This window comes from Mus caroli, chromosome 9 (genome assembly GCF_900094665.2).
Source record: "Mus caroli chromosome 9, CAROLI_EIJ_v1.1, whole genome shotgun sequence".
Lineage (NCBI taxonomy): Eukaryota > Metazoa > Chordata > Mammalia > Rodentia > Muridae > Mus > Mus caroli.
The window spans coordinates 30,827,183-30,850,924 of record NC_034578.1 but is presented as its reverse complement, the minus strand read 5'-3'; the positions used below and the strand labels follow the sequence as shown (position 1 = coordinate 30,850,924).

At 47.2% G+C, this 23,742-nt stretch overlaps 2 protein-coding genes and 1 long non-coding RNA gene across 5 annotated transcripts in view; 2 read left to right on the top strand and 1 right to left on the bottom strand.

Moving 5' to 3' along the window:
• The first annotated feature begins 66 nt into the window (after positions 1–66).
• Positions 67–7,201, top strand: Foxred1 (FAD dependent oxidoreductase domain containing 1). Its single transcript, XM_021171971.1, has 11 exons — positions 67–315; positions 956–1,176; positions 1,525–1,638; positions 1,899–2,017; positions 3,059–3,153; positions 3,632–3,733; positions 4,901–4,977; positions 5,180–5,340; positions 5,688–5,817; positions 6,009–6,113; positions 6,296–7,201. The coding sequence occupies exons 1-11, from the start codon at positions 231–233 to the stop codon at positions 6,548–6,550; spliced, it is 1,464 nt and encodes a 487-aa protein (XP_021027630.1). The 5' UTR covers positions 67–230; the 3' UTR covers positions 6,551–7,201.
• A 3,870-nt stretch (positions 7,202–11,071) lies between these two features.
• Positions 11,072–23,280, top strand: Tirap (TIR domain containing adaptor protein). Of its 2 annotated transcripts, none has more exons than XM_021172492.2 (7): positions 11,072–11,134; positions 11,659–11,758; positions 18,828–18,950; positions 19,142–19,203; positions 19,345–19,503; positions 21,242–21,865; positions 22,626–23,280. In XM_021172492.2, exons 5-7 carry the CDS (start codon positions 19,413–19,415, stop codon positions 22,643–22,645), a joined length of 735 nt encoding a protein of 244 aa, XP_021028151.1. In that variant the 5' UTR covers positions 11,072–11,134; positions 11,659–11,758; positions 18,828–18,950; positions 19,142–19,203; positions 19,345–19,412; the 3' UTR covers positions 22,646–23,280. The 2 variants fall into 2 exon arrangements, with proteins under 2 accessions (XP_021028151.1, XP_021028150.1); XM_021172491.2 differs by having other exon boundaries at positions 11,659–11,768.
• The window catches only part of LOC115031951, a 19,632-nt gene continuing 12,428 nt past the window's right edge, over positions 16,539–23,742 (bottom strand). Inside the window, exons 3-6 of one of the 2 annotated variants that reach the window (XR_003837610.1) lie at positions 23,172–23,215; positions 21,420–21,863; positions 19,201–19,280; positions 16,539–16,977 (exon numbers count right to left, since the gene is read on the bottom strand). This is a non-coding gene — a long non-coding RNA (uncharacterized LOC115031951). The remainder of the gene's footprint in view (positions 16,978–19,200; positions 19,281–21,419; positions 21,864–23,171; positions 23,216–23,742) is intronic. The other variant, XR_003837611.1, reaches the window with a different exon arrangement.

Here is a 23,742-nt window from a genome sequence, read left to right as displayed (position 1 = left end):
CCGCTCAGGGCGCACGTGATGACGTAGACGCCAGACTGACCAATAGCACACAGGGGCGGGACTCCCGAGGCACTAGCTCCCCTATAGCGTGGAGGGGTGGAGCCTGAAGAGCACTACCGGCTAATCGGCGCGTTCGTATCTATTCCCCGTGGCGCGGACCGATGACTGGAAGGACAGAGTCGGCTTGAGGGGCAGGCACCTCAAGCTGAAAAGAGCCGGGCACTAATGCCATGTTTCGCAGAGCGCTGCGTCTTGGCTTAGGCCCGGGCCTCCCATACCGGGGGCTACGAACACGCAAAGGAGGCTTTATTCCGGGTAAAGCTGAGGGCAGCAGTGGTTCTGGGGAGCCCAAACCCTCCATAGATATGACCTTCAAGGTTCGACCCCCTGCCTCGTGCTGGCGGGACAGAGAGTTAGCTAGGGGAAGGGGTAGGCTTGCCTGCTAAAGGTCAAAGAGCCGAGGCAAGTGTATGGCTCTCAAGGAGGCACTTCCCAGTGGACAATGCCATATAAATGGAAGCTTGCTGGCGATAATGGATAAGGATAAGAAACCATTACAGAGGTGCCCGGCTTTAGAAGGCTGTGCAGTATGAAGTATACTAGGGACTCGTGTTCCCTGGGCCTGTGATATCTGAGACTGGGGTTCAGGAGGGAGAGAGATCTGCAAGAGCTAAATAATGTGAGTCACACCTCGCTTGATGGGGAAACAGAATTTTAGGAAGTTGAATCTTCCAGTGTTAGAGAAGATCCATGATAATTGGGGCCTGGTGGGACAAAGACCAAACAACAAAGTGGTAACAATACTGCTGCATATGAGGTGAGCTTATGAGAAAGGATGACATTGGAGGTGTGCCAACCCAAATGCCGATTTCAGCCCGCCTTTTCCTGTACCCATCCTCCAACCCCCAACCACGCAGAAAAGAACATAAGTCATCTAACTGTAATTGTCCTGCAGACTGGGATGCAAAGGTGTCTGACTTTAAGAAGAAGATTGATTCCATCCTGCCTGGAAAGAAATATGAAGTGCTGTATGACACCAGCCACCTGCCCCCAGAACAGGCGGATGTGGTCATCATTGGAGGTGGGATTCTTGGTCTGTCTGTGGCCTTTTGGCTGAAGAAGCTGGAGAGTAGAAAAGGTGCCATTCGGGTGCTGGTGGTGGAGCAAGACCACACGGTGAGGTCAGGGAGTAAGGGCAGTCATCTTATTGAGGTTCTTCCTCCCTCAAAAAAGACCCGCAGCAATAACATTGTTTTGTTGGGGAAGGGGAAGGGACGTTGTTACTGTTGTTTAATCTCTTTGGAGATGGGGTTTCAATATATGGCTGAAGCTGGCCCTGAACTCAGCATCTTCCATTCTGTGCCTACCAAGTGCTCGGATTACACGTGCTCCAGAACATTTACCCATACTTGCTCCTTGAAAAATGATTCCCCTTTGCATTTAAATGTATAACTGACAGCTTCCATTGCAGGATTCCACTATATATTACATCATGACCGTCTACCTCGGTTTTTCTTTTCACAGTATTCACGGGCTTCCTCCACAGGGCCTTCTGTGGGCGGGATTTGGCAGCAGTTTTCTGTGCCTGAGAATGTCCAACTCTCACTCTTTTCAATCAACTTTCTCCGGAACATAAATGTATGTACAGTAAGATTTGAAGGCTGGGGTGGGAGCCCTTTCTTTAGCCCAGAGATCAGTAGCCTAGCTGGTAAGGGGAACCAAGGAGAAGTAGTGTGTTTGAGGCAACAAGGTATTGGGATCCTTGACTGTCTTCCAGTGTTGGTGCCTAGAGAAGGGTTTGTCTTGATCTGGGCCACTGCTCCTGGAGCTGTGGTGAGGCCAGGGAGGCTCCCTTTTGTCAGCCTCCTTGGAGAGCAGCTCTTTTTCTTTGCACACAGGAGTACCTGGCTGTGGTGGATGCTCCTCCTGTGGAACTTCAGTTCAACCCTTCAGGCTGTCTCTTGCTAGCTTCAGAAAAGGATGCTGCCACCTTGGAAAACAATGTGAAAATGCAAAGGTGGGTGCCCAGCACTGCCCTGAGCTGCTTCTTGGCTTCACATACTTCACTGAGCTCCTATACCAAGTTAGAAATGGGGAAGCTGAAGGTCATGTCATAAGAATCTCCTCATTAGTAGCTCTTATTATCAGGAAAAATGGGCCTATTTAAACCTTCAAGACCCCATGACGAGGGCTATCGCCCAGTCGTGGACACTTAGCACCCATGTAAGATACTCCCAAACCTAGCAAACCAGAATCTCTAGGGAGTGGCAAGGGTACTGTGCTTATAACAAGAATCCTAATTTAGGGATCAGCAAATTATATAAAGGGCCAGACAGTAAATATTTTAGGTTTTGCTTGTCATTTTGTCTCTATTTCAACTTTTCTGCTTTGCCATTATAGCACAAAAGTAGCCACAGACAAAACATAGACATAATTGAGTGTGGTCCACAAATAAAAGTAGGCAGCAGGTTGGCCTTAGCACATTGAGCTTCAGTTAAGGGTTGGGCATCTTTGTGATATGGTATGCACAGGCTCTCTTCTGATATGCTGTGAATCTCACTAGTGAAACCAGATAAATGTCTGCGGATGCTAACTCATTAATTAATCAGAACATCCCATTTTACATGTGGGGAAACTGGGACAAGATCTAGTAAGCATTGTGCCTCAGTTTAAACTAGACACTGGCTCATAGGAGTGTTTCTTGGCACTTTGATTCCCTGGCCAGTTAGTGTTCTAGAGGAGACACTCATTCTGAGGGACAAGGTTGTGCTAGGCAGCAGGGAAGAAAGTGTTTTACAGGAGGCAGTGGTACGTGGTTCCCCACCATCTTATGAAAGGAGATAGAATAGGTCAGGGCAAGGAGTTGAGAGTACTGAAGGGAGAGAGGAATGTAGAAAAGGAAAAATGGGTCTTCACACCCAGCAGTCAAGAGAAATGGGGCATTTGGGACAGACAGAACTGAGTGAACTGGCCGTCCTCTCCTGGAGCCAGGGTCCATGTTTCTCCCCTCAGAATATTCTCCCTAACACATTAACTGAGATGCACACATTTCTCTTAGACAGGAAGGAGCCAAAGTCTGTCTGATGTCTCCTGAGCAGCTGCAGACCAAGTTTCCCTGGATAAACGTAGAGGGCGTAGCTCTGGCGTCTTATGGTGAGGCTCACCATCAAAGCACATGTCTTTCTCTCCCTGAAGATAGAGATTGAAGGCTCCTTGGGTTGGAAGTCTCAGTGTGCCATCTCCATACTGAAGGAGGGCCACTTTCCTCCTGAGTAACAGGGTCTGCCCCAAACCGTGCTGCTTCTCTGACCTTCAGTATGACTGCACTCTAGTAGAGTTGGTCAAGATGACTTTCCCTGCTTCTAAAGCCCTAAAGAAGTGTGGGGAAGCCAGGCGTGGTGGCGCACGCCTTTAATCCCAGCACTCGGGAGGCAGAGGCAGGTGGATTTCTGAGTTCGAGGCCAGCCTGGTCTACAAAGTGAGCGCCAGGACAGCCAGGGCTACACAGAGAAACCCTGTCTCAAAAAACCAAAAAAAAAAAGAAGTGTGGGGGCCGTGGCGGGGGGGGGGGGCATACAGTGGGAAAAGGAGGGTACCAGGGCTTCATGAGTTTTTTTTTTCCTTATGTCAGGATTGGAGGATGAAGGTTGGTTTGATGCCTGGTCTTTGCTCCAGGGTCTTCGTCGAAAGGTCCAGTCAATGGGAGTCTTTTTCTGCCAGGGAGAAGTGACACGTGAGTCCAAAGTCTCATTCCCTCTGCTATGTCTTACACCTAGGACAAGGCCTAGCCCAGGCTCTACCTTTCTGCTCACAGGCTCACCTAGGGTTAGTGTGAGAGGCCATCTTCTGCTAAGCAGTTCAGCTTTCTTCTCACTACACTGCCTCCTGGGTAGCCAAGTTTATTTGGGTTTCTTGATGTCTCTTGAGTGTCCATGGAAAAGCACTCATCCTTCCCATTTTCTTTCCTTGAATGAGCAGTGGTGGTTGCGGAGCCAGGAGAGTGCTTGCCTAGCATGCATGAAACCCTAAGACCCATGCCCCTAGGTTATGCCCCATAAACTGGGCACCGTGCTGCATGCCTGTAATCCCAGAACTCTGCAGGTACAGGCAGGAACATAATAAGTTGAGGGTTACTCTCTACTACATAGGAGGTCTGAGACTAGTCTGTGTTACATGAGACCCTTTCTCAAAAGAAACCAGAATGACCCCCTATTTCCCTCAAGGGCAGTGTGTGTCTGTGTGTGTTCATTACTGTTCTATTGCTTTGAAGAGATCCCATGACCAAGGCAACTCTTATAAAAGAAAGATTTTAGCTAGGGGATGCTCAGAGCTTCAGAAGATCAATCCATCATTATCATCATGGCGGGGAGCATGGTGGCAGCAGAAATGATGCAAAAGAAGTATCTCTGAACTACATCCTGATCCACAGGCAGCAGGCAGAGAGAAAGATAGACAGACACTGGGCCTAGTATGGGCTTTTAAAACCTCAAGACCTATTCACAGTGACACACCTCCTCCCACAAGGACACACCTCCAAATCCTTCCCAAACAGTTCATCAGTTGGGGACTAAGCATGCAAATATGAGCTTACAGGGGCATTCTCAATCAAAGCACCATTTTGTGTCTTTGTGTTTATCTTTGTGTCTATGTTTATCCAGGAAAACGTGTTCTGCAGCTGCTCGGGAGACATCAGACAGACACAGGGAGAGTCTCCTGAGGGGGGAAACATGGGAGGAAGTCCAGCTCACTCATAGCCTTCTGCTCTGCCCCAAATGGCCCATCCGTATATGTTGATTGGAACACGAGAGCTAGAACCTAGGGTCTCATGCATACTAGGTATATACTCTATCCCTGAGCTAACCCTTCCTGAAGGGCTTAATTTTTAATTTCTTCCCTGCAGGTTTCATCACTTCATCTACCCCAATGAAGACCCCAACTGGGGAGCACGTAGTCTTGAGAAGGATCAACAATGTCCATGTAAATCCCAAGTTGTATTGTGCTTTTTATAAAGTGGAGGGCAAGAAGGGAGATAATCTACTCAGATGTCGGTCTTCTACCTGCTTCCAGCACTGATAAAAGTTGGGCTTAAAGGGAAATAAACCTGTCAGGATCCATTGTGTGCCCTTATTCCCCTCACACACAGCCCAGCTTCCTTCCTCTTACCCTCTGGTTCCTACAGGTAAAAATGGACAAGAGCCTGGAGTATCAGCCAGTGGAATGTGCTGTAGTGATCAATGCTGCAGGAGCCTGGTCTGGGAAAATTGCAGAGCTGGCTGGTATTGGGAAGGGACTTCCTGGCACCCTCCAGGGCACCAAGCTACCTGTGGAGCCAAGGAAAAGGTAGCTACCGTCAGGACAGCTAAGGATGAAAAAGAACTGTTACAAAAGTTTAGGATGGCCGGGCGTGGTGGCGCACGCCTTTAATCCCAGCACTCGGGAGGCAGAGGCAGGCGGATCTCTGAGTTCGAGGCCAGCCTGGTCTACAAAGTGAGTTCCAGGACAGCCAGGGCTACACAGAGAAACCCTGTCTCGAAAAACCAAAAAAAAANAAACCCTGTCTCGAAAAACCAAAAAAAAAAAAAAAAAAAAAAAAGTTTAGGATGTATTTGTGTGTGTGCAAGTGTGGTCTGGGCAAAGGGTTGGTGAGTGTTATTCCTGCAATGTCATAACTCACCTGATCATGACAGGTATGTGCACTTATGGCACTGCCCACAGGGACCAGGTCTGGAGACACCGTTGGTTGCAGACATTAGTGGAGTCTATTTCCGACGGGAAGGATTGGGCAGCAACTACCTAGGTGGCTGTAGTCCTACTGAGGTAAATGAAGTTTCAAGGAGACATAAACAAGATGCCATTAAAGAGGCAAGCCATTGGGAAGTGGTGGGGAGGCTTTGCTCTCCTTCATGTTAGAATTGGAATCCACTGAAGGGATTGATTATAGGAATCAGCTCTTGGCTTGCCCTCATACTCCAAGCAATATAGAAACCTTGTCTCTACCTCTTACTTAGGAGGAAGAACCAGACCCAACAAATCTGAAAGTGGACCATGACTTCTTCCAGAACAAAGTGTGGCCTCATTTGGTCCAGAGGGTGCCATCTTTTAAGACTCTGGAGGTAACTAAAGGGGAATAATTGTTTCTGTTTTGACCTGTTGTGTTCCCTCTAACTAACAATTGCTAAGAAACCTACTGGATCTATCCCATCACATGGGCCCTTTAGCAGATGATCCTGAGCAAGGTTGTGGGTTGAGCACGTCCGTTGCTTTACCAAGAACCTCAGCATCTTTTCACCTGCAGGTACAGAGTGCCTGGGCTGGCTATTATGACTACAATACTTTTGACCAGAATGGCGTGGTGGGCCCCCACCCACTAGTTGTCAACATGTACTTTGCTACGGGCTTCAGTGGTCGTGGGATTCAGCATGCACCTGGCATCGGTCGCGCTGTGGCAGAAATCATGCTAGAGGGTCACTTTAAGACCATCGACATGAGCCCCTTCCTCTTTACCCGCTTTTACTTAGGAGAGAAGTTACAGGAGTACAATATCCTCTGAGCATGAAAACTCTCTCTGGGCCTCACCAGCCCAGGCATCACTCTGTCTCACGCTGGCTTTGGTCACTGCCTGAGTCTCCCCAGCACTGTGCCAGAGATCCATCCCTTTGTTCACCATCCTTTAAACCAGGCCTCTTCCCCAGTGTCTCTGGACATGGAATGAGCATAGGCACAAAGACCCAGACCAGTGGAAAGTGATGAAGTGGGACCGGTCCCTAGGACTGATGGTAGCCTAGGCTGATTCACTACCTAAACAGTTCAGCTGGCATCCCAGGCATGATGCCCAGGACTGGCCTCCTTCCTGGTGCTGATGCAGAGAAATCTGACCAGAGCCAAGGCACAGAGCATTCTAGGATAACCTGGCCCAAATTTATTGACTTGTCTATTAACCTGTTCTTTAATCTGGCCTTATGTTCTTCCTACTTTTCTTCTCATGGTAGAAGCTTTTGAAGTATTGTACCATTAAAAAGGCAGCTTTGGGGGCTGGAGAGATGGTTAAGAGCACTGACTGCTCTTCCAGAGGTCCTGAGTTGAGTTCCTAGCAACCACATGGTGGCTCACAACCAACCATCTGTAATGGGATCTGATGCCCTCTTCTACTCTGTCTGAAGACAGTGGCAATGTACTCACATATATAAAATAAATAAATCTTTCAAAAAAATAAAAGGCAGCCTCTTGAGAGTGTTTCTTAGATCCTCTGTGGGAGGCATCTTGTTTGCAAGCTACTATCCTGTTACAGGAACAGTGGTTCTAGGGAAAGAAATGGTTCTAGTTAGGTTCTATAAACCTCCAGCTTCTGACTACCACATTCAGTCTATAGCAGGATTCAGAGTGGCTTTCTGAGTGGATCATGGAGCTTTGGAGAAAGAAGGAGCCAGGATCTGAAGAGCCACACTGAGAAGCTTGGATTTCATCTTGGCAGAAACCCAGCAGATTTTTAAATATGGAAGCAACATGATCGGATTTTCCTTTTAAAAAAATCTGTCTGGCTAGGGTGTAGCCCAGTGGTAGAGTGCTTGCTTAGCGAGTAGATGGCCCTGGATGTGATCCTCAGCACCAACAGAGAGGAGCTGGGATGAGTCACTGGTCCCCTTGAAGAGAACAGAGTCAGATAGCAAAGCAGAAAGCAGGCTGTAGACAAAGGCTGTTTAGTCTACTTAACAGATAACAGTCATGGTGGGAAACCCGTGGAGCAATGTGACAATGAACATGAAATAGAGTCAGTGTTTCCCAAGTTTCTGGCTTAACAGTCAAACAGGTACCATGCTTCTTACCAAAATGACAGAGGGAAGAACAGCAAAATGAGTGGTCTGGTGTGGGACAAACTGAAAGAAAAGTGCCTGTGGGAGGTGTGAGGGGTGATTGGACTAATAGGGTGGGCAGTCTGAGTGTAGACAGGTGACAACAGCATCAACAAAGGAAAGCAAAGCATTAAGGACAACACAGGAAAGCTGGGGTACCCACTGACATTTAGAGAGAGCAGATGACTGCAGAAAGTCTCCTGCCCATGAGGCAGGAGAAAATGCAGTTAAATGGAATCATGAAGACAAGAAGTAGGCACTAGAATGAAATGTCACATGACAGCTGGGCTTCGCACCTAGCAGGTCAGTGGTGACCAGGGAATGCAATCTAAGGCACAGAGAGAGAAGTTACAGAAGAGAGGGAACCAGAGTAGAGCTTCCTAGGAAAATGGCTCCTTCCGAAGTCCTTTGGAGTAAATAAAAAGTAAAAGAGGTAGACACCATATAGGGGAGGGGACAGCTGGGAGTATAAAGCCTGAGTGTGGCTTGAAGAGAGACAGAAATTAGGCAGTAAGCAAAAGAAAACTCCCCCTTTTGTCAGCGATTGTTATCTGAGATTTATATGGGGTTATTCCTTTGAAGGTTTCTTAGAGATTTTGCATATCTTAGTCAGGAGATAGGTCTGGAAAATCAGTATGTTTCCCATGGCTGAGAATTGCTTAGGTGTTAGTTCTTTCAAGATAGCAAGATAGCCCCTAAATCAGATAAGAAGTTTTGGTATGCAGAAATTGACTTGCTAAAGGTGCCTTTTATATAACAGTAAAAAGAGCTTCAAGGCAGCTGTGGGTTTCAGTCCCACAGAGGCTCCTCCCCGCCCCCCTCCCCCCACTGCTAAGAAGCCTGAATTCGTCCTGTAGTGGCTCTCTTCCATTGATCAGTCCATGTAACCCACCAACATTCAGAGTGCCCCATAGTGATTTCAGCACAGCATCAGTCTAAGGGTTCAAAGAAATAGATGTTGCAATCAACGCTTAAGGAAACCTCTACTACCACAGGGTTTTAATCTTGTCTCATGAGAAAGCCTTTATGGACATGTGATTGCATCTGCTTTGCCCTTTCAACTATATGAGGGGCTGGGCCAAGCCCTCATCTTTGTCCCCAAATCTAGCAACCCCACACTTTGTCCTATACTCTGCCCATCGAAGCATTCCTGCTGGACCCTAAAGATCCTTCCTGGCCCCAGGGGGTTTATACTGCAATGAGAGGTAGGGCAGATGGCTCAAGATGCCATTTAGGCCTGACAGCTTAGTTTCAATCCCCAGAACCCAAGTTAAAATGCATGATATGGTTGCATATGTGTGCGATCCCAGGGTTCAATATGTCAGGAAAGTAGAGACAGGGGAATTGCCTGGAACCTCAAGAGCCAGCCAGCCTGGAGTATATAGGATGGTGGAGACAAGAGATATCCTACCTCCTCAACAAGGTAGAAGAGAACCAACTCCCAAAAGCTGCCCTCTGACCTACACACATGCAATAATAATAATGTTTAAAATCTTTATTTCATTTGTGCGTGTATGCTGGGGGTGGGGGCAGATGACAAGGGAGTCTTTCCCTCAAGCTGGAGTTACATACAACTGTGAGCCACTGGATATGGGTGCTGGGCATCAACTCAGGTCCTCCGGGTGGGCAGCTACTCCAGCCTCAGTTTCTTCGCCAGGTAGAGTGGCCCAAGCCTTTAATCCCAGAACTTAGAGGCAGGAAGATGAAAAAAAAAAAAATTCAGTCATTTTAATTACAAGTTTGAAGCTAGCCTAGGCTACTGGGGAGGAAATCCTTCCTTACAGGATGCAGAAATGAGCCTGGCTGGAAGAGAGGCAGTTTTCACAAGCACAGCTGGGCAGAGGCCAAAGGGAGAAGCAGAGATGTCCTCGCCACGGAGCCATCCACCAAGTGTGAGCAACTGCTGGGTGTCCAGCTGCTGGGGGTCCGGGTGGAGGGTGGGTGTGAGACAGCTCTTTCCCAAAAGCTTTTATCCCTAACTAAATAAGAAATGTTTTTTTTTTTTTTTCTTGAGCCATACCTGAGTGACCACATCCCAGGAATATAGATTTAGGTTACCCTAAACTGCATGTTCCAGTGTGGAAGGAGCTTCACAAAGTTTTAAATTGTTACAGAACAAAGTCATAAATCAAGCCAAGTTTAAAATACATTGGTGGGCACATCGCAGAGGCAGTACAGCAAGACCGGGGTGGGGGAGACCTTTGCTGTAGGACTCAGGTGTTATCTGATGATAGCTTTCGGGTTGGGCAGCTAGGGATCTGCTCAAGGCATGGCTGGCCGATCCGTGTGGTTTAGAGCTAGCTGAGCCTCTGGACAGGCAATATTCCTATCTCTCCAACTCACTGCAGTTCTAATCAGTAAGTCAGCCTTTGCAGACACAGTTGCTTTCCAGGAATTCTTATGAATATTCATCTCTCACAACACCAGCATCCAGAGAATGTAATTTTGATGAGTAAACCTAGAAAGATCATTCATGAACAGCGCCACGGCACCAACTGCCTCCCTCAGAACAAGTTACAGGTTGGAGAGAAAAAGAAATCAAGAGTGGGCTAGTAAGGCCTTACACCAGCCCATTCTACTCCTGCCACCTGCAGTATTTCATGTGAGTTGGTTTTAGGTTGGTATTTTAATAACAATATTCCCTTGGCGTTTCACAAAGCTCACAGCAAGAACTCTAAGAAGTGGAAGCAGAGGACTTAAGTATTTCATCAGGGCTTGCCAACACTTTGCCCAGCCACCCTTTTTTGCGGTTATTTTGGTACCCTTGGAAATGCAGTTGAAATGCCACTAGGAAATCCCTGCCCTGAAGGCAAGCACTTTTGGCCAGACTGATTCCAGCCTGTGGGCTGCAACCTTAATGGGACCCATCTCCCAATAAAAGTATGGACCTCCCAGGGGCTAGCCGGCTTCTTTGTCCATTTAACCTACCTTACTTAGGGGATGAAAGCCTCATTTTCCCCAACCGTGCGAAAGAAGGTAAGGTCTGCACCTCCCTTTCTGGAGTTTTCTCCTCGTTCCTTTGCCCTCACACAAGACAAACCGGGGCTCAGGGCTTCACGGTAGCCTCAGGGAGCTCGGGTGTCTGGGTTCAGCCTCGGGTCGTGACCAGGCAGCTGGGAATCCTGAACGACGCGGACTGGCGAGCGCCCCCTAGGGTCCGGCCGGTGGGTGTGGGCAGGAGAGTGGCTGGTGCGGGCGGGAGGGCCGTGACCGAGGAGCTTCCGGAAGCCGGGGCGCGGGCACTTCCCGGACGAGTCTGCAACCCGCAGCGCGGAGCCGCGTAGGTGAGCGGGCGGCGGGGACGCGGGGCGGTGGGCGGACGGGTCCTGCCGAGTCAGCCCTTTCCCCGGGACAACGCTCCCCTGCCCCGCCCCTTCCAATCTGGGGTCCAGCACTCCCCCCCGAAAGCCGCCACCTTTCTGTGCCACCGATGCCAGCATGGAGCTGTTAGGCCGGCTGGGCTTCAAGCAGCCCGGCCACATCTAGTGGCTCTCCCTGGCTCCCTGAAGTCTCTGCCCTGTCATAACCTGGCCCCTCTGGGCTTGACTTTGTGGTAAAGTTCTGCATGAGTGTCACTTTATTTAAAGTTAAGAACCCACTGGGCGTTGCTATCACGGTCATTTAATGGGCATGCACCAGGGATTACTACAGTGCCAAGTACCAGAGGGACTAGGAGAGGAGGAACAGTTCGGTCCTTAGGTCCAACCCTGGCTGGCAGGTAAACCAGAAACCCGAGAAGTGCAACTAGAGAAGGAAGTAGGGAGTTCTACCCAGGAATGACTCAGAGGAAGCCTTGCTTTGTTTTCAGACTTTAAGAAACAATAATCAACCAACATACTGAAACACAGATCCCGAGTCCCACCAAGTCACTTCTCACAGGCTTTCTTGTGTAACCTGCATCCAGAACAGTAAGTCTAAGTAAGTATGTATGCTGCGTGATGTATAACACTCTGTCGAAAAGGTGGACTGTGGACTGGTTATCTGATGGTGGTTTTCAGCTTTGGCCTGTTTTGAGTTTGTGTGACTTTTGTGCCTTTGCTCAGTTTGATAGTGTGCAGTAGCTTTCTAAAATAGTTGTGTTTGGGGCCAGAGCAGAGGCTCGGTGGTTAAGAGGACCCTAGTTCAATCTCCTCACCCACATAGTGGCTCACAAACATCTCTGTCACAAACTCTGGTTCTGGATGACCCAATGCCCTCTGTGGCCTCTACAGGCACATGGCATGAACGTGATACATAGACACACACACACACACACAGGCAACACATCCATGCACAGAAACGAACATTTTCTAAGCTGAAAATAAAAACTGTGCTTGCTGGCTAGCTATCACAGCAGACACCTATGATCCCAGCACCCTGGTGGAGCTGAGAAGAGGTAAGTTCAGGGCCAGCCTGAGCTATCAGACCCTATCTCAAAACAAAGCAAGCAAGCAAACAGAAGTTACGGCAGTCACTCCCAGCACGCACATTCTGTGTGCTCCCATTCTTCCATGTCCCTATCACGCTCCAGCCAGCGGCCTTCTCTCTATAGCCGTTCTGCTGAGTGCACAGCTTTGAAGCCTGGAGGTTTCAATTTGCATTTTTCTGAGGCCCGGTAAACCGAGCATCTTTTGGTCTGTTGGTCATTTGAATATCCTCTCTGTGAAATGACTATTCAGGTCTACTCCCCAGTTGTGTCTCTTAGCAGTTTATAGAGTTCTTGAAATATTTGGGATTTGGAGGGTTGTTAGATACACGTTTTTAAATGTTTTCCCTGTCCCAGTAGAGCCCCTCCTTACTCTCCTAATGGTATCTTTGGAGCTAAAGTCTTCACGTTAATATTTTCCAATTTATCATTTTCCCCTCCTACAGACTGTATCACATTTGATTTCTCCCACCACCACCACCCCACCCCACCCCCCAAGACATAATGGTTCTTGAACCTGTGTCTCAGCACTCAGGGCGATTGCTGTGAGTTTGAGACCACCCTGGCCTACGTCCTGAGTTCTAGGCCAGCCTCTACAGAATGAGACCATATCTCAAAAAGCAATTTGTATTTTGCTTTGTCTACTCCAAAGTCAGAAACTAGGTCATATATTTTCCTATAAGATCTTTATTGCTAGTGACAGATAACTCTCATATCCATTTAAAATGTAATTTTCATGGTTTGAGATGCAAGATTGAGATTAATTTTCCCCACAACACTACTTAAGTTGACCTAATACTATAGACTGCAAAGACCACCTTTCCGAGCTGGTGGTATAGCTAGCTCAGTAGATAGAACGCTTACCTAGCATGCACAGAGCCTTGGGTTGGATGCCCAGCATGGCCTAAAACTGGGCTTGGTAGCCCTTGCCAATAATCCCAGCACCTCAGAGGTGGAGGCAGAAAGATCAGAAGACGCTCAGTGCCATCCTCAGCTATCTAAGGAGCTGTAGCAAGCCTGGGGTAAAACAAACCTTACCTCAAAACAAGTAGGAAGAGGAGAGAAGACTGTCCTTTTCTACTGACTTCAGTGTCACCATCACCATTATTGGAGGCAGAGGACTGCATGGGCGCAGGTCTGTCTAGTGACAGTGGTTTTCTGTTGTTGGCTTCCCGTTCCCTGGCAGTCATTCTGCCTACACTGCTGTTGCTTTACAGTAAATCCTTTTTTTTTTTTTTTTTTTTTTTTTTTTTTTTTTTCCAAGACAGAGTTTCTCTGTGTAGCCCTGGCTGTCCTGGAACTCACTCTGTAGACCAGGCTGGCCTCAAACTCAGAAATCCTCCTGCCTCTGCCTCCTAAGTGCTGGGATTAAAGGTGTGTGCCACTACTGCCCAGCTCCAATAAATCCTCTGGTAGTGTGCAGGTCCGAGGCTGGCTTCAAGATCCTAGGCACTTTCTCCAACCTTTCCCCACAGGCCTTTTAGAAAGTGTATTGGGAGCATAATATATAAATACATTATGTAGATATTTTCAGAACAAAGGCAGTGTTTTTGAACTAAGAAACTTAAGCATTCCAAGAGCCAATTTGAGAAATATGGCAACATTAAGTTTGCTATGACTTCTCTTTGGTTGGTAGGATATGTTTCTCTATGACTAAAATACAGTGAAGTGTTTCTATTTTAAAGCCTTTGAGGAACTCACAGCTCCCCTTCCGCAAGCTCTCAAATGTTAGGATTACAGGCACGTGCCACAATACCCAGAAAACCTTTTCATGTATGCTTAAGTTTAAAATAGTGGATGCTTTTATTCATACAGATACACACTTTTTGACATTTTTATTCTTCAGAACTTACAAAATGTAGTATGGAAAGCAATTTGGACTTTATCTCAGAGAAACGCGCCCTTTTTAATTTGTTCACTGTTATCCAGGAGAGGAGACACATGCATGCAATCCCAGCACTTGGCAGGAAGATCTGGAGCTCAAAGTCACTCTGGGCTACTGGATACTCTACCTTAATCCCTCCCCATAAACATAAACAAACACATAAACAAATAAATAAATAAGTAAATAAATAAAGTCACTGCTTACAGATAGCAATTTATTTGCTTTTTAAAAAAGATTTATTTATTTATTTTTATTTATTTATTTTATGTGGGTACACTGTTGCTGTCTTCAGACACACCAGAAGAGGGTAACAGATCCCATTACAGATGGTTGTGAGCCACCATGTGGTTGCTGGGAATCGAACTCAGGATGTCTGGAAGAGCAGTCAGTGCTCTTAACTGCTAAGCCATCTCTCCAGCCCTATTTGCTTTTTTTTTTTTTTTTTAATTAAACAATGTATTAGAGGGGCTGGAGAGATGACTCAGCTGTTAAAGAACACTGGCTGCTCTTCCGGGAAACCCAGGTTCAATTCAAAGCAAACATACAGCAGCTTACAACTGTCTCTAACTCTAGTTTCAGGGAATCTGACACCCTCACACAGACATCCATGCAGGCAAAATACCAACACACATAAAAATAAAGAAATAATTTTTTAAAAATGTATTAGTATTACGTGTGTGATGTGTATGTACATGAGTGTGTGTGTATGTGTGTGTGTGTGTGAGGCAGAGTACAACTTTATGGAGTTCGTTCTTTCTTTATGTGGACTCTGAGAATAGAGCTCATGTCACCAGGTTTATACAGACAGTTTTACCACCTGAGCCATCTTGCTGGCCTACCTTTTGGTTTGTTTGTTTGTTTGTATGTGTGTGTTTATGTGAGATAGTATCTCAGTATGTATCCAGACTTGCCTCGAAATCTCTGTGTAACCCAGGCTAGCTTCAAACTCATGACCTTCCTGCCTTCAGCTTCCTAATGCTGGAATCACAAACAAACACCACTGTTGTTGGCTTTCAGATTTTTTCATTTTTTTTTTGCATTGGGGATCCAATCTTTGAATCCAAGACATCATACATAGCAGGCAAGCACTGTACACTCCCTGAGTTACATTTCTGACCCTTCACTGCTCATCATACACCTGATGTGGTGTACCATACACACACTGTGGCACATGCCTCCCTCAAACACACATAATACTTATACATTTTTAATTTCAGTAAGCAAGTAAATTGCTGCTATTTCTAAGCAGTGAGATTCTCATTCATATTCTCTCTCTCTCTCTCTCTCTCTCTCTCTCTCTCCCTCCCTCCCTCCCTCCCCTTCCAAACCAGCCAATAACAATCTTCAGGAGTACCTTTGTATTCTGCTTTTGCAGGTGTGTGTGTGTGTGTGTGTGTGTGTGTGTGTGTGTGTATGTGTGTGTGTGTTTACTTTATCTGTTTTGTTTTGTTTGCAGAGAGGTTTCAATTCATAGCCCCAGCTGGCCTGGAATTCATTATGTAGCCCAGGTTGGTCTTGAACTAGCAGTGATTTTCCTGCCTCTGCTTTCTAAATCCCTAATGGAATTATAGGCATGCGCCACCATACCCAGGGCTCGTGCTGGCTTTTCTTTTCTTTTTTTTTTTTTTTTTTTTGAAGGAACTTCTTGCTAATTTTCTATGAAGTCCTTGTCATTCTCTATAAAGTAGGGTTTTGAGGTAGGTACATGTTACTCTATGATTTTTTTTTAAGAAAAAGTGACTTCTTATGAGCCCCAGTGAATCCAAGATTAGACAAAGCTAGTGATCGGGCCTTGGTCTGGATTCACCCTCTTATCTGCTTGATGTGTGGTGACTGTCACTCTGCATCTTAGAAAAGTTAAGTCATATCTGAATGATGGCTCCCCAGCCTTGGCTACAGAAGAACTAACAGTGAAAAGGGAAGGTGTGTGAGGTTTTATCCAGGAAGGATGTGGTTACTGGAACTTATCTGCCACCTTGCACAACTGTCCTGTCAGAGAGGCTTACACTTTTCATCATCAGAGTTAAAGAGCATATCGCACAGGAGACTCACCTCCCTCCCCCAGGCTCCCACCCCAGCTCCCAGTGGATATGCTACTGAACATCTGTCTTTTTGTTTGTTTGTTTGCTTGTTTTTTGTTTTCCGAGACAGGGTTTCTCTGTATAGCCCTGGCTGTCCTGCAACTCACTCTGTAGACCAGGCTGGCCTCGAACTCAGAAATCCACCTGCCTCTGCCTCCCAAATGCTGGGATTAAAGGCGTGTGCCACCACTGCCCGGCACATTTTATATTAAAACAAAAACCAAGAAAATCTTTAGAGAATATTAGAGTTAAGTGATATTATGTCTACTGCCAGGAAGAAAGACTTTTTTATTATTTTAAAGATTTATTTTTATTTATGTGCATATGTCTATGTAAGTGTATGTGGGGGTGGGGTGGGAGCAAGGAATGCCTTGGAGGACTGGTGGAGTTATAGGCAGTTGTGACCCTTGTGGGAGCTGGGACCCGAACTGGGGTTCTCTTGAAGGCAGAACAAGCTCTCTGTTTAGCACTGAGCCATCTCTCCATCCCCTGGGAAAGATATCTTGAATGGTTTCCTGAGGTGTAGAGAGCTGGCAGCCCCTGACCAGGAAAAGTCTTTCAAAGCCTGTCCGTGGTCAGAGGTACTGCAGAGCTACCATCTTCCTTAGGTTGTCAGAAGCCCAGAGGACAGGAGGAAGAAAAGATGCTCCTGCGGACAGGCGCAGCCCACTCTAGGCGTCCTCCTCCTCCTCCTCCGTGATGAAACTGCTTTTCCCTTTCAAGCGTCTCCTCTGACTCCAGCACTCTTCCTTTGCTCTGTGTTAGTGGGACAGATGCCTTCGAGAATTACATAGAGGAGGAAATTACATAGAGGAAATTACATAGAGGAGCTACACAGAGCTCATGGGTTCTGAAGATTTGATTCAGCATAGGGCATGGTGGAGCAGAGTAGTTCAAGCCATGGTGGCGGAGAAGCAGAGAAGGAATTCAGGAAGGAGACAGGGCAGGACCTAACCTGCAAAGCACACCTCTGGCGACCTGCTTTCTCAAGGAGGCTATACTCACAGCCCTCACTCCTCCCAGCCATGTCCTCCAATTATGAATCCATCGAGGGATTTGATGCATTCATTTTCTAATCACCTCTGGGAGCACCCTCCCAGATATCCGCGGGGGAGTGCCTTACTAGTCTCCTTTGCATGTCTCATTCTAATCAGGCCAGCCATTAAGATCAGTCACCACAGGCCTCCGCTGCTGCTGTTGCTGCTGTGTAAGGCTTTGAGAACTGTGGTACTTGTTCATTAATATCTAACAGACTCACTTTTTTTGTTTTTTAATTTTGATGTCTCTGATTACAGTGTATCTAATCATCAGATTTGTTTTTCTATGAATTCCCAGAGGAAGCTTTTGTTATGACTTCTATAGATCCAGCAAAAAGCCAGAAAGCTACCAATCCCAGTTCCCTACCAGTCTTTCAGCTAGAGAATTGCCTCTAGAATGCTAGGGCTCCCTGCATTGGAACAGGCTCTGCCCCCCACCTAAAACCAAAGGTGAAAGAGCCTCCAGCATCAGGACCACTCTATCCTTGCAGTTTAATGTCACTCATCTAAGCATTCTTAGTCCTTAGCATTTTCATGCAAATTCTGGAGCAATTTGATAACCTCTACCCCCCCAAAAAAAAACAAAAAAACAAAAAACTTCTGTAATCAGAGATAGCACTAAACTAAAGATCAGTTTGGGGAAGATTAATGTCATAACATTAAGTCTTACAAACCAAATACATCCCCCTTATGTCTAGGAGAAGATGACTCAGTGATGACCTGAGGTCAGTCCCCAGAATCTATGATTGAAGGAGAGAACCAGCTTCCGAAAGCTGCTTTATATCTTTCACACTTGTGCTGCAGAATATCATGTGTGCGCGCACACACACACACATGCACACACACACACACATGCACACACACACGCACACATGCACACACACATGCACAAACACACATGCACACACACATACACACACGCACACACATGCACACACACACATGCACACACACACATATGCACAAACACACATGCACACACACGCACAAACACATGCACACACACATATGCACACACACATGCACACACACGCACACACACACGCACAAACACACATGCACACACATGTACACACACACAAAGAATTAAAAACTAAGGGCTAAATTCTAATACTAAGGATTGGGTTTTAAAAGTACTACATTCTCTTCCACGGCCAGATTATTTGGGACAGGGCCTTACTTTATATCCCTAGGTAGCCTGGAACTCACTGCATGGCCAAAGCTGGCCTGAGACTTGTAGCTGACCTCCTGTGAGTGCTGAGATTACAGGTGTACACCACCATACCCAGGTGTCTGTTTCCTTTTTAAGATAGGGTCTCAACAGATTTCTGAGACTCATCTAAACTCATGGAGATAAGTGCTCCCCCTCCTCTAACCTCCTGTGTACCTGAGGTGACAGGTTATGCCATTGAATCTGGGTAGATTATTTTATGGACATACTAACCCTCGATATTTTAACAGGTGTTTACATGTGAGGTACTATTAGCACATTAAGTAGATTACTTCATGTTATTCACATGGGAATTCGGAGTTGCAGTTTCTAACATTACATTATTTTCCATTTCACAGATGGAGACACCAAGACCTAGGAAGACTGTTGAAGGCCACGGTCAGCAGGAGGTGCAAACCCATGCAATCTACCTGTAATTGGCTGTCTTCACCATTTTATGACTTTGTTTGCCTAGCTGACAGGTAAGGGCTAGGGGAGTGAACAGACGGGGTCAGGGGAAGACAGACAGAGGAAATGTAGCAAGACTCTCTGCAAGTATTCCTACTGCTCAGCACCCCTCTACCTATCCAAATGGTCAGTCCTCCTCCCATCTCAGCATGGGCCCAGGAAGTCCTTCCGAAGAACTGCCTCTCTGTCCTCTGTGTTTTCCCAGATCTCAAATGCCCTCCAGGCCAGGTGAAGCGGAGAACAATCGCTCTACCAAGTTCATACCTTGTAAGTCTGGTCACGCTGCACAGATCTGGGTTATTCCCCTGGTCCCGTGAACCCATTAGCGTCTGAGCCATTAGGGACTAGGAGGAAAGCAGAACTTCGGGGTAGGTAACTGCAGCTTTTGTGATTCCCTGCCCCTCGCAGGATGGCTGTTCCATGAAGTTCAGACTGGATCTCTTCTCTCCCGCCGTTCCCCCAATGCCTGCTCTTTCATGGTTAGTTTGGAGGCCTGCACTATGGCTTCATCCTCCTCCGTCCCAGCCTCCCCCACTCAATCCAAGAAGCCTCGAGACAAGATAGCTGGTAAGTGGAGCCTGTCTCCTAACTCTGCTCCGCTTCCTAAGAGAATAACCCCCAGCCTGCTGGTAAGCTGGAAGGACTCACTTTCCAAACTCAGGGAAGAGATGGCAAAAAGGCTGGTGATAGGGAAGAAGCCACTGACGGGGCGACCCGAAGCTTCTTGGGGAGGGAGGAGTAAGGCATGCATAGTGGATTCTGCGGTCCTGTATTTCAGATTATTTTTGGTGGCCTGCTTGGCCTGAAAACTTGTGCTGAGTACTTAACATCGTGTATCTGAATCTTTTTCCAGAACCATTACGAGGAAGGAAACAAGGAAATTTAAAAAATGAGACAATCTCCAGGACAGCTGAGTTTTAATATTATGGAGTACTTAGAATTTACTAGGCACTGCATCATCTCATTTCACCTTCAAGAGCAAAACAGACCCATTTTATAGATGAGGAAGTTGAGATCTAGGCCAATGTGCTTAAGGCCATAGACCAAGCAGTATGGCAGGTCTACAGTCAGAACTGGTGCCCGGCCAATGTGTGAGCAAGTTCTGTGTTCTCTGGGAGCTCTGACTAATGAACCTTAGCCTCTGAACAACAGAACAGATTCCAGTCCCCTGGTCCTTTTTCTTCTTATTTACTTATTCATTTGTTTTAATGAAGACTGCTTTGAAATTGCCCTTGTAGTTGAGACTACCCTTCAACTTCTGGTCCTCCCAAGTGCTAGGATTACAGGCACATAGTTCATCATCCTACAGCACTGGGTCCATCTTCCCTGACCCTTTTCATTCATTCCTTCATCTAAATTCACCACCTCTCAGAGCTGCAGCTGGGCCTGATTAATCCTTAAATGTAGATGTAGTTCTTTGTCCACTCGCATAGTCAGTTGACTATAGTTGTAGACCTCCTGATTTAAGTGGGCTCCGGGTAGCAGATATCAAATGATCTAGAACAGAATAAAGTCATCTATTTTATGTTACAATTCAATTATTAATATATAATTAATAGATACATTGTTTTATTGTAATTTAAATGTTTATTTTATTTTTCAGGCAGGGGCTCACTATATAGCTCTGGCTGGCTCGGAACTCGTTGTGTAGACCAGGCTGGTCTGTACAGAGAGATCCATCTGCCTCTGCCTCCCAGGTGCTGGAATTTTAACCATGCACAGCAGATTTTATTTTTAAGAAGCCGTCTCCGTGTTGTTCAGCTTGGCCTTGAACTACTAGCCCCTCACTGTCTCAGCCTCCTGGGTAGTTAGACTACAACAAACTCTACCTCTAAGGTGACCTTACCCCAGTAAGGCGCCTTTCTTTTATTTTTATTTTTAAGATTCATTTATTATTATATCTAAGTACACTGTAGCATCTTCAGATGCACCAGAAGAGGGCGTCAGATCTCATTACAGATGGTTGTGAGCCACCATGTGGTTGCTGGGATTTGAGCTCAGGACCTTCAGAAGAGCACTTGGTGCTCTTAACCACTGAGACATCCCTCCAGCCTCGTAAGATGCCTTTCATAATTGGACTAGTAAAACCCACGGACAGGATTCAAATTGGGGATTTGAATCTCAGTATTGGAGAACCTTTAAAGACAGCAGGAACTCTTAGACAAGAGACCTCAGGGGTGTGCCAAACAGCAGTGCAGTGGGACTCTGAGGGTAAGGTGAAGCTGGCAAAGTTCTCCCATTTCCTTTGAGGAAGGGGCTTCCGCTAGCTGGTCACAAGTCTCAGCCCGGTGTTTCTCCCCTGTAGACTGGTTCAGGCAGGCTCTGTTGAAGAAGCCCAAGAAGATGCCAATCTCCCAGGAAAGCCACCTCAGTGATGGTTCACAGGATGGTCTCTCACCCTCGAGCTGCAGCTCACCCCCGAGTCACAGTTCACCCGAGAGCCATAACTCACCCTCGAGCTGCAGTTCAGGAATGTCACCTACCTCGCCACCAACACACGTGGACAGCAGCAGCAGCAGTGGCCGCTGGAGCAAAGACTACGATGTCTGCGTGTGCCACAGTGAAGAGGACTTGGAGGCGGCCCAGGAGCTGGTCTCCTACTTGGAGGGTAGCCAGGCCAGTCTACGCTGCTTCCTGCAGCTTCGGGATGCAGCCCCGGGTGGGGCCATTGTTTCGGAGCTATGCCAGGCGCTGAGTCGTAGTCACTGCCGCGTGCTGCTCATCACTTCAGGCTTCCTTCGGGACCCCTGGTGCAAGTACCAGATGCTGCAGGCCCTGACGGAGGCCCCGGCGTCGGAGGGTCGCACCATACCCTTGTTGTCCGGCCTGTCCAGAGACGCCTATCCGCCGGAACTCCGATTCATGTACTATGTGGATGGCAGAGGCAAGGACGGAGGTTTTTACCAAGTCAAGGAGGCTGTTATACACTGTAAGCTATAGGGGGGCTGAGAAGGGGGAGAGGATTGTCTATATAAGAACTTTAGGAGGTAGTCTCTGCAGTGCCAGTGAGTGGGAGAGCTCCTGGGGAACATTGGCTGGATTTGTACCCTGGCACTGTCACCCAGTAGCATTGCAGGAGTTACTTGGTTATGTTACTTAGCCCAGCCCCTCTGGACCCCGAGTTTTCATTGTTCATTAGGACTCTGTTACTGTAGAATAAACACATGTCAAGAATACTTAACAGAAGCCGGTTGTGGTGGCTCACGCCTTTAATCCCCAGCGTTTGGGAGGCAGAGGCAGGCGGATTTCTGAGTTCGAGGACAGCCTGGTCTACAGAGTGAGTTCCAGGACAGTCAAGGCTACACAGAGAAACCCCATCTCAAAAAACCAAAAAACAAAAACAAAAACAACAACAACAACAAAAAAAAACGTAACAGGCAGGGCCTACCACAAACAGAATCCTAAATCCATATTAATTAGCAGACAGTATTAGTGATAATACTGGGTTTCTCTATGAAATTGGATTAGAGGTATGTTCCAAGAGTGGGGCAGATGCCAGGAGTGGCATCAGTTCAGCAATGCAAAATGGTGAAAGGTAACAGAAACCAGTCACCTCCTGGGAGTGTGTTAAAAGACAGACATTGTAGCAGGTGGGGCAGAAAACAGGATGGAAATGGAAGAGGGGAGAAACAGATGTGTTGGGTTTGGGCAGAGTGGCAAGCCTTGTGATTGTCTGTGGTCTCTTTCAGATCTGGAGACACTAAGCTGATACTTGGGCTTTCATAAGAAAAGCTGGGAATCGTTCACAGCAGTCATTAGTCCAGTATATACAGCAGGAGGCATCAGGAGCCAGAGCCAGCTGCACCCTGTTTATGACACAGGATCAGATCACCACCAGCTTCCATTATCGTGGGCCCACAAGACGGCCAGGCTGAAGATGGGAACCACCCCCGCAAGGAGACCAGGAAGAAGATGGGGACTCCCCAAGAAGGGTAGGAGGAAGCCAGGGACTCCCCCAGGAAGACAACAAGGAAGTCAGAAATTCGAGTTGTCAAGAGACTGTGCTATCGGGAAGGTCAGCAGTGTCCCCTCTGCTGCTTAACTAGATAGGAAGCTGAGACATGGCTGTCTTCTTCCTCTGGCATCAGGCACCGGGGGAAATGGATACCACTCCTCAAGAGGGGTGAACCCGATTGATGAGCCAGAAGTTGCCCAGGGAAGCTGAGAAGAGGTGGCAAGTATCCAGTCCTTCACACACACACTACCGAAACTCTTTCCCAGAGACGTCAACTCACCTCACAAAACTGGAAGACACATTCATCCCCATACTGAATTTCACCTATTGAAAAAAAAATGTCATTAAAAATGCACCCAGAGGGGCTGGGGAGACAGTGGTTCAGCGGTTAAGAACTCTTGTTGCTTTTGCAGAGGATCCAGGTTCAATTCCCAGGATCCACATGGTGACTCCCAACCTTATTTATAACTCTGCTTCCAGGGGATCTGATGTCATCTCTGACCAAGACCTCCTTGAGCACCAGGTACACACATGGAACACCTCCATAGATGCAGGCAAAACAACCATACACATAAAGAAATCTTCCTTTTTACATCAGAAGTGCAAACCTAGGACTCTAGATGGAGGCCGTGCTAGAAGGCTTGCTTAGCATACCTGAGGGCTGGGATTCTACCTCCAGCACCACCAAAACAAAGGAGAAAACACAAACCCGGCAGCTGCTCTGTATCCAGAAACAGCTAAGAAGAAGCAAAGCCAGGGTGAGCCGGGCGGTGGTGGCGCACGCCTTTAATCCCAGCACTTGGGAGGCGGAGGCAGGCGGATTTCTGAGTTCGAGGCCAGCCTGGTCTACA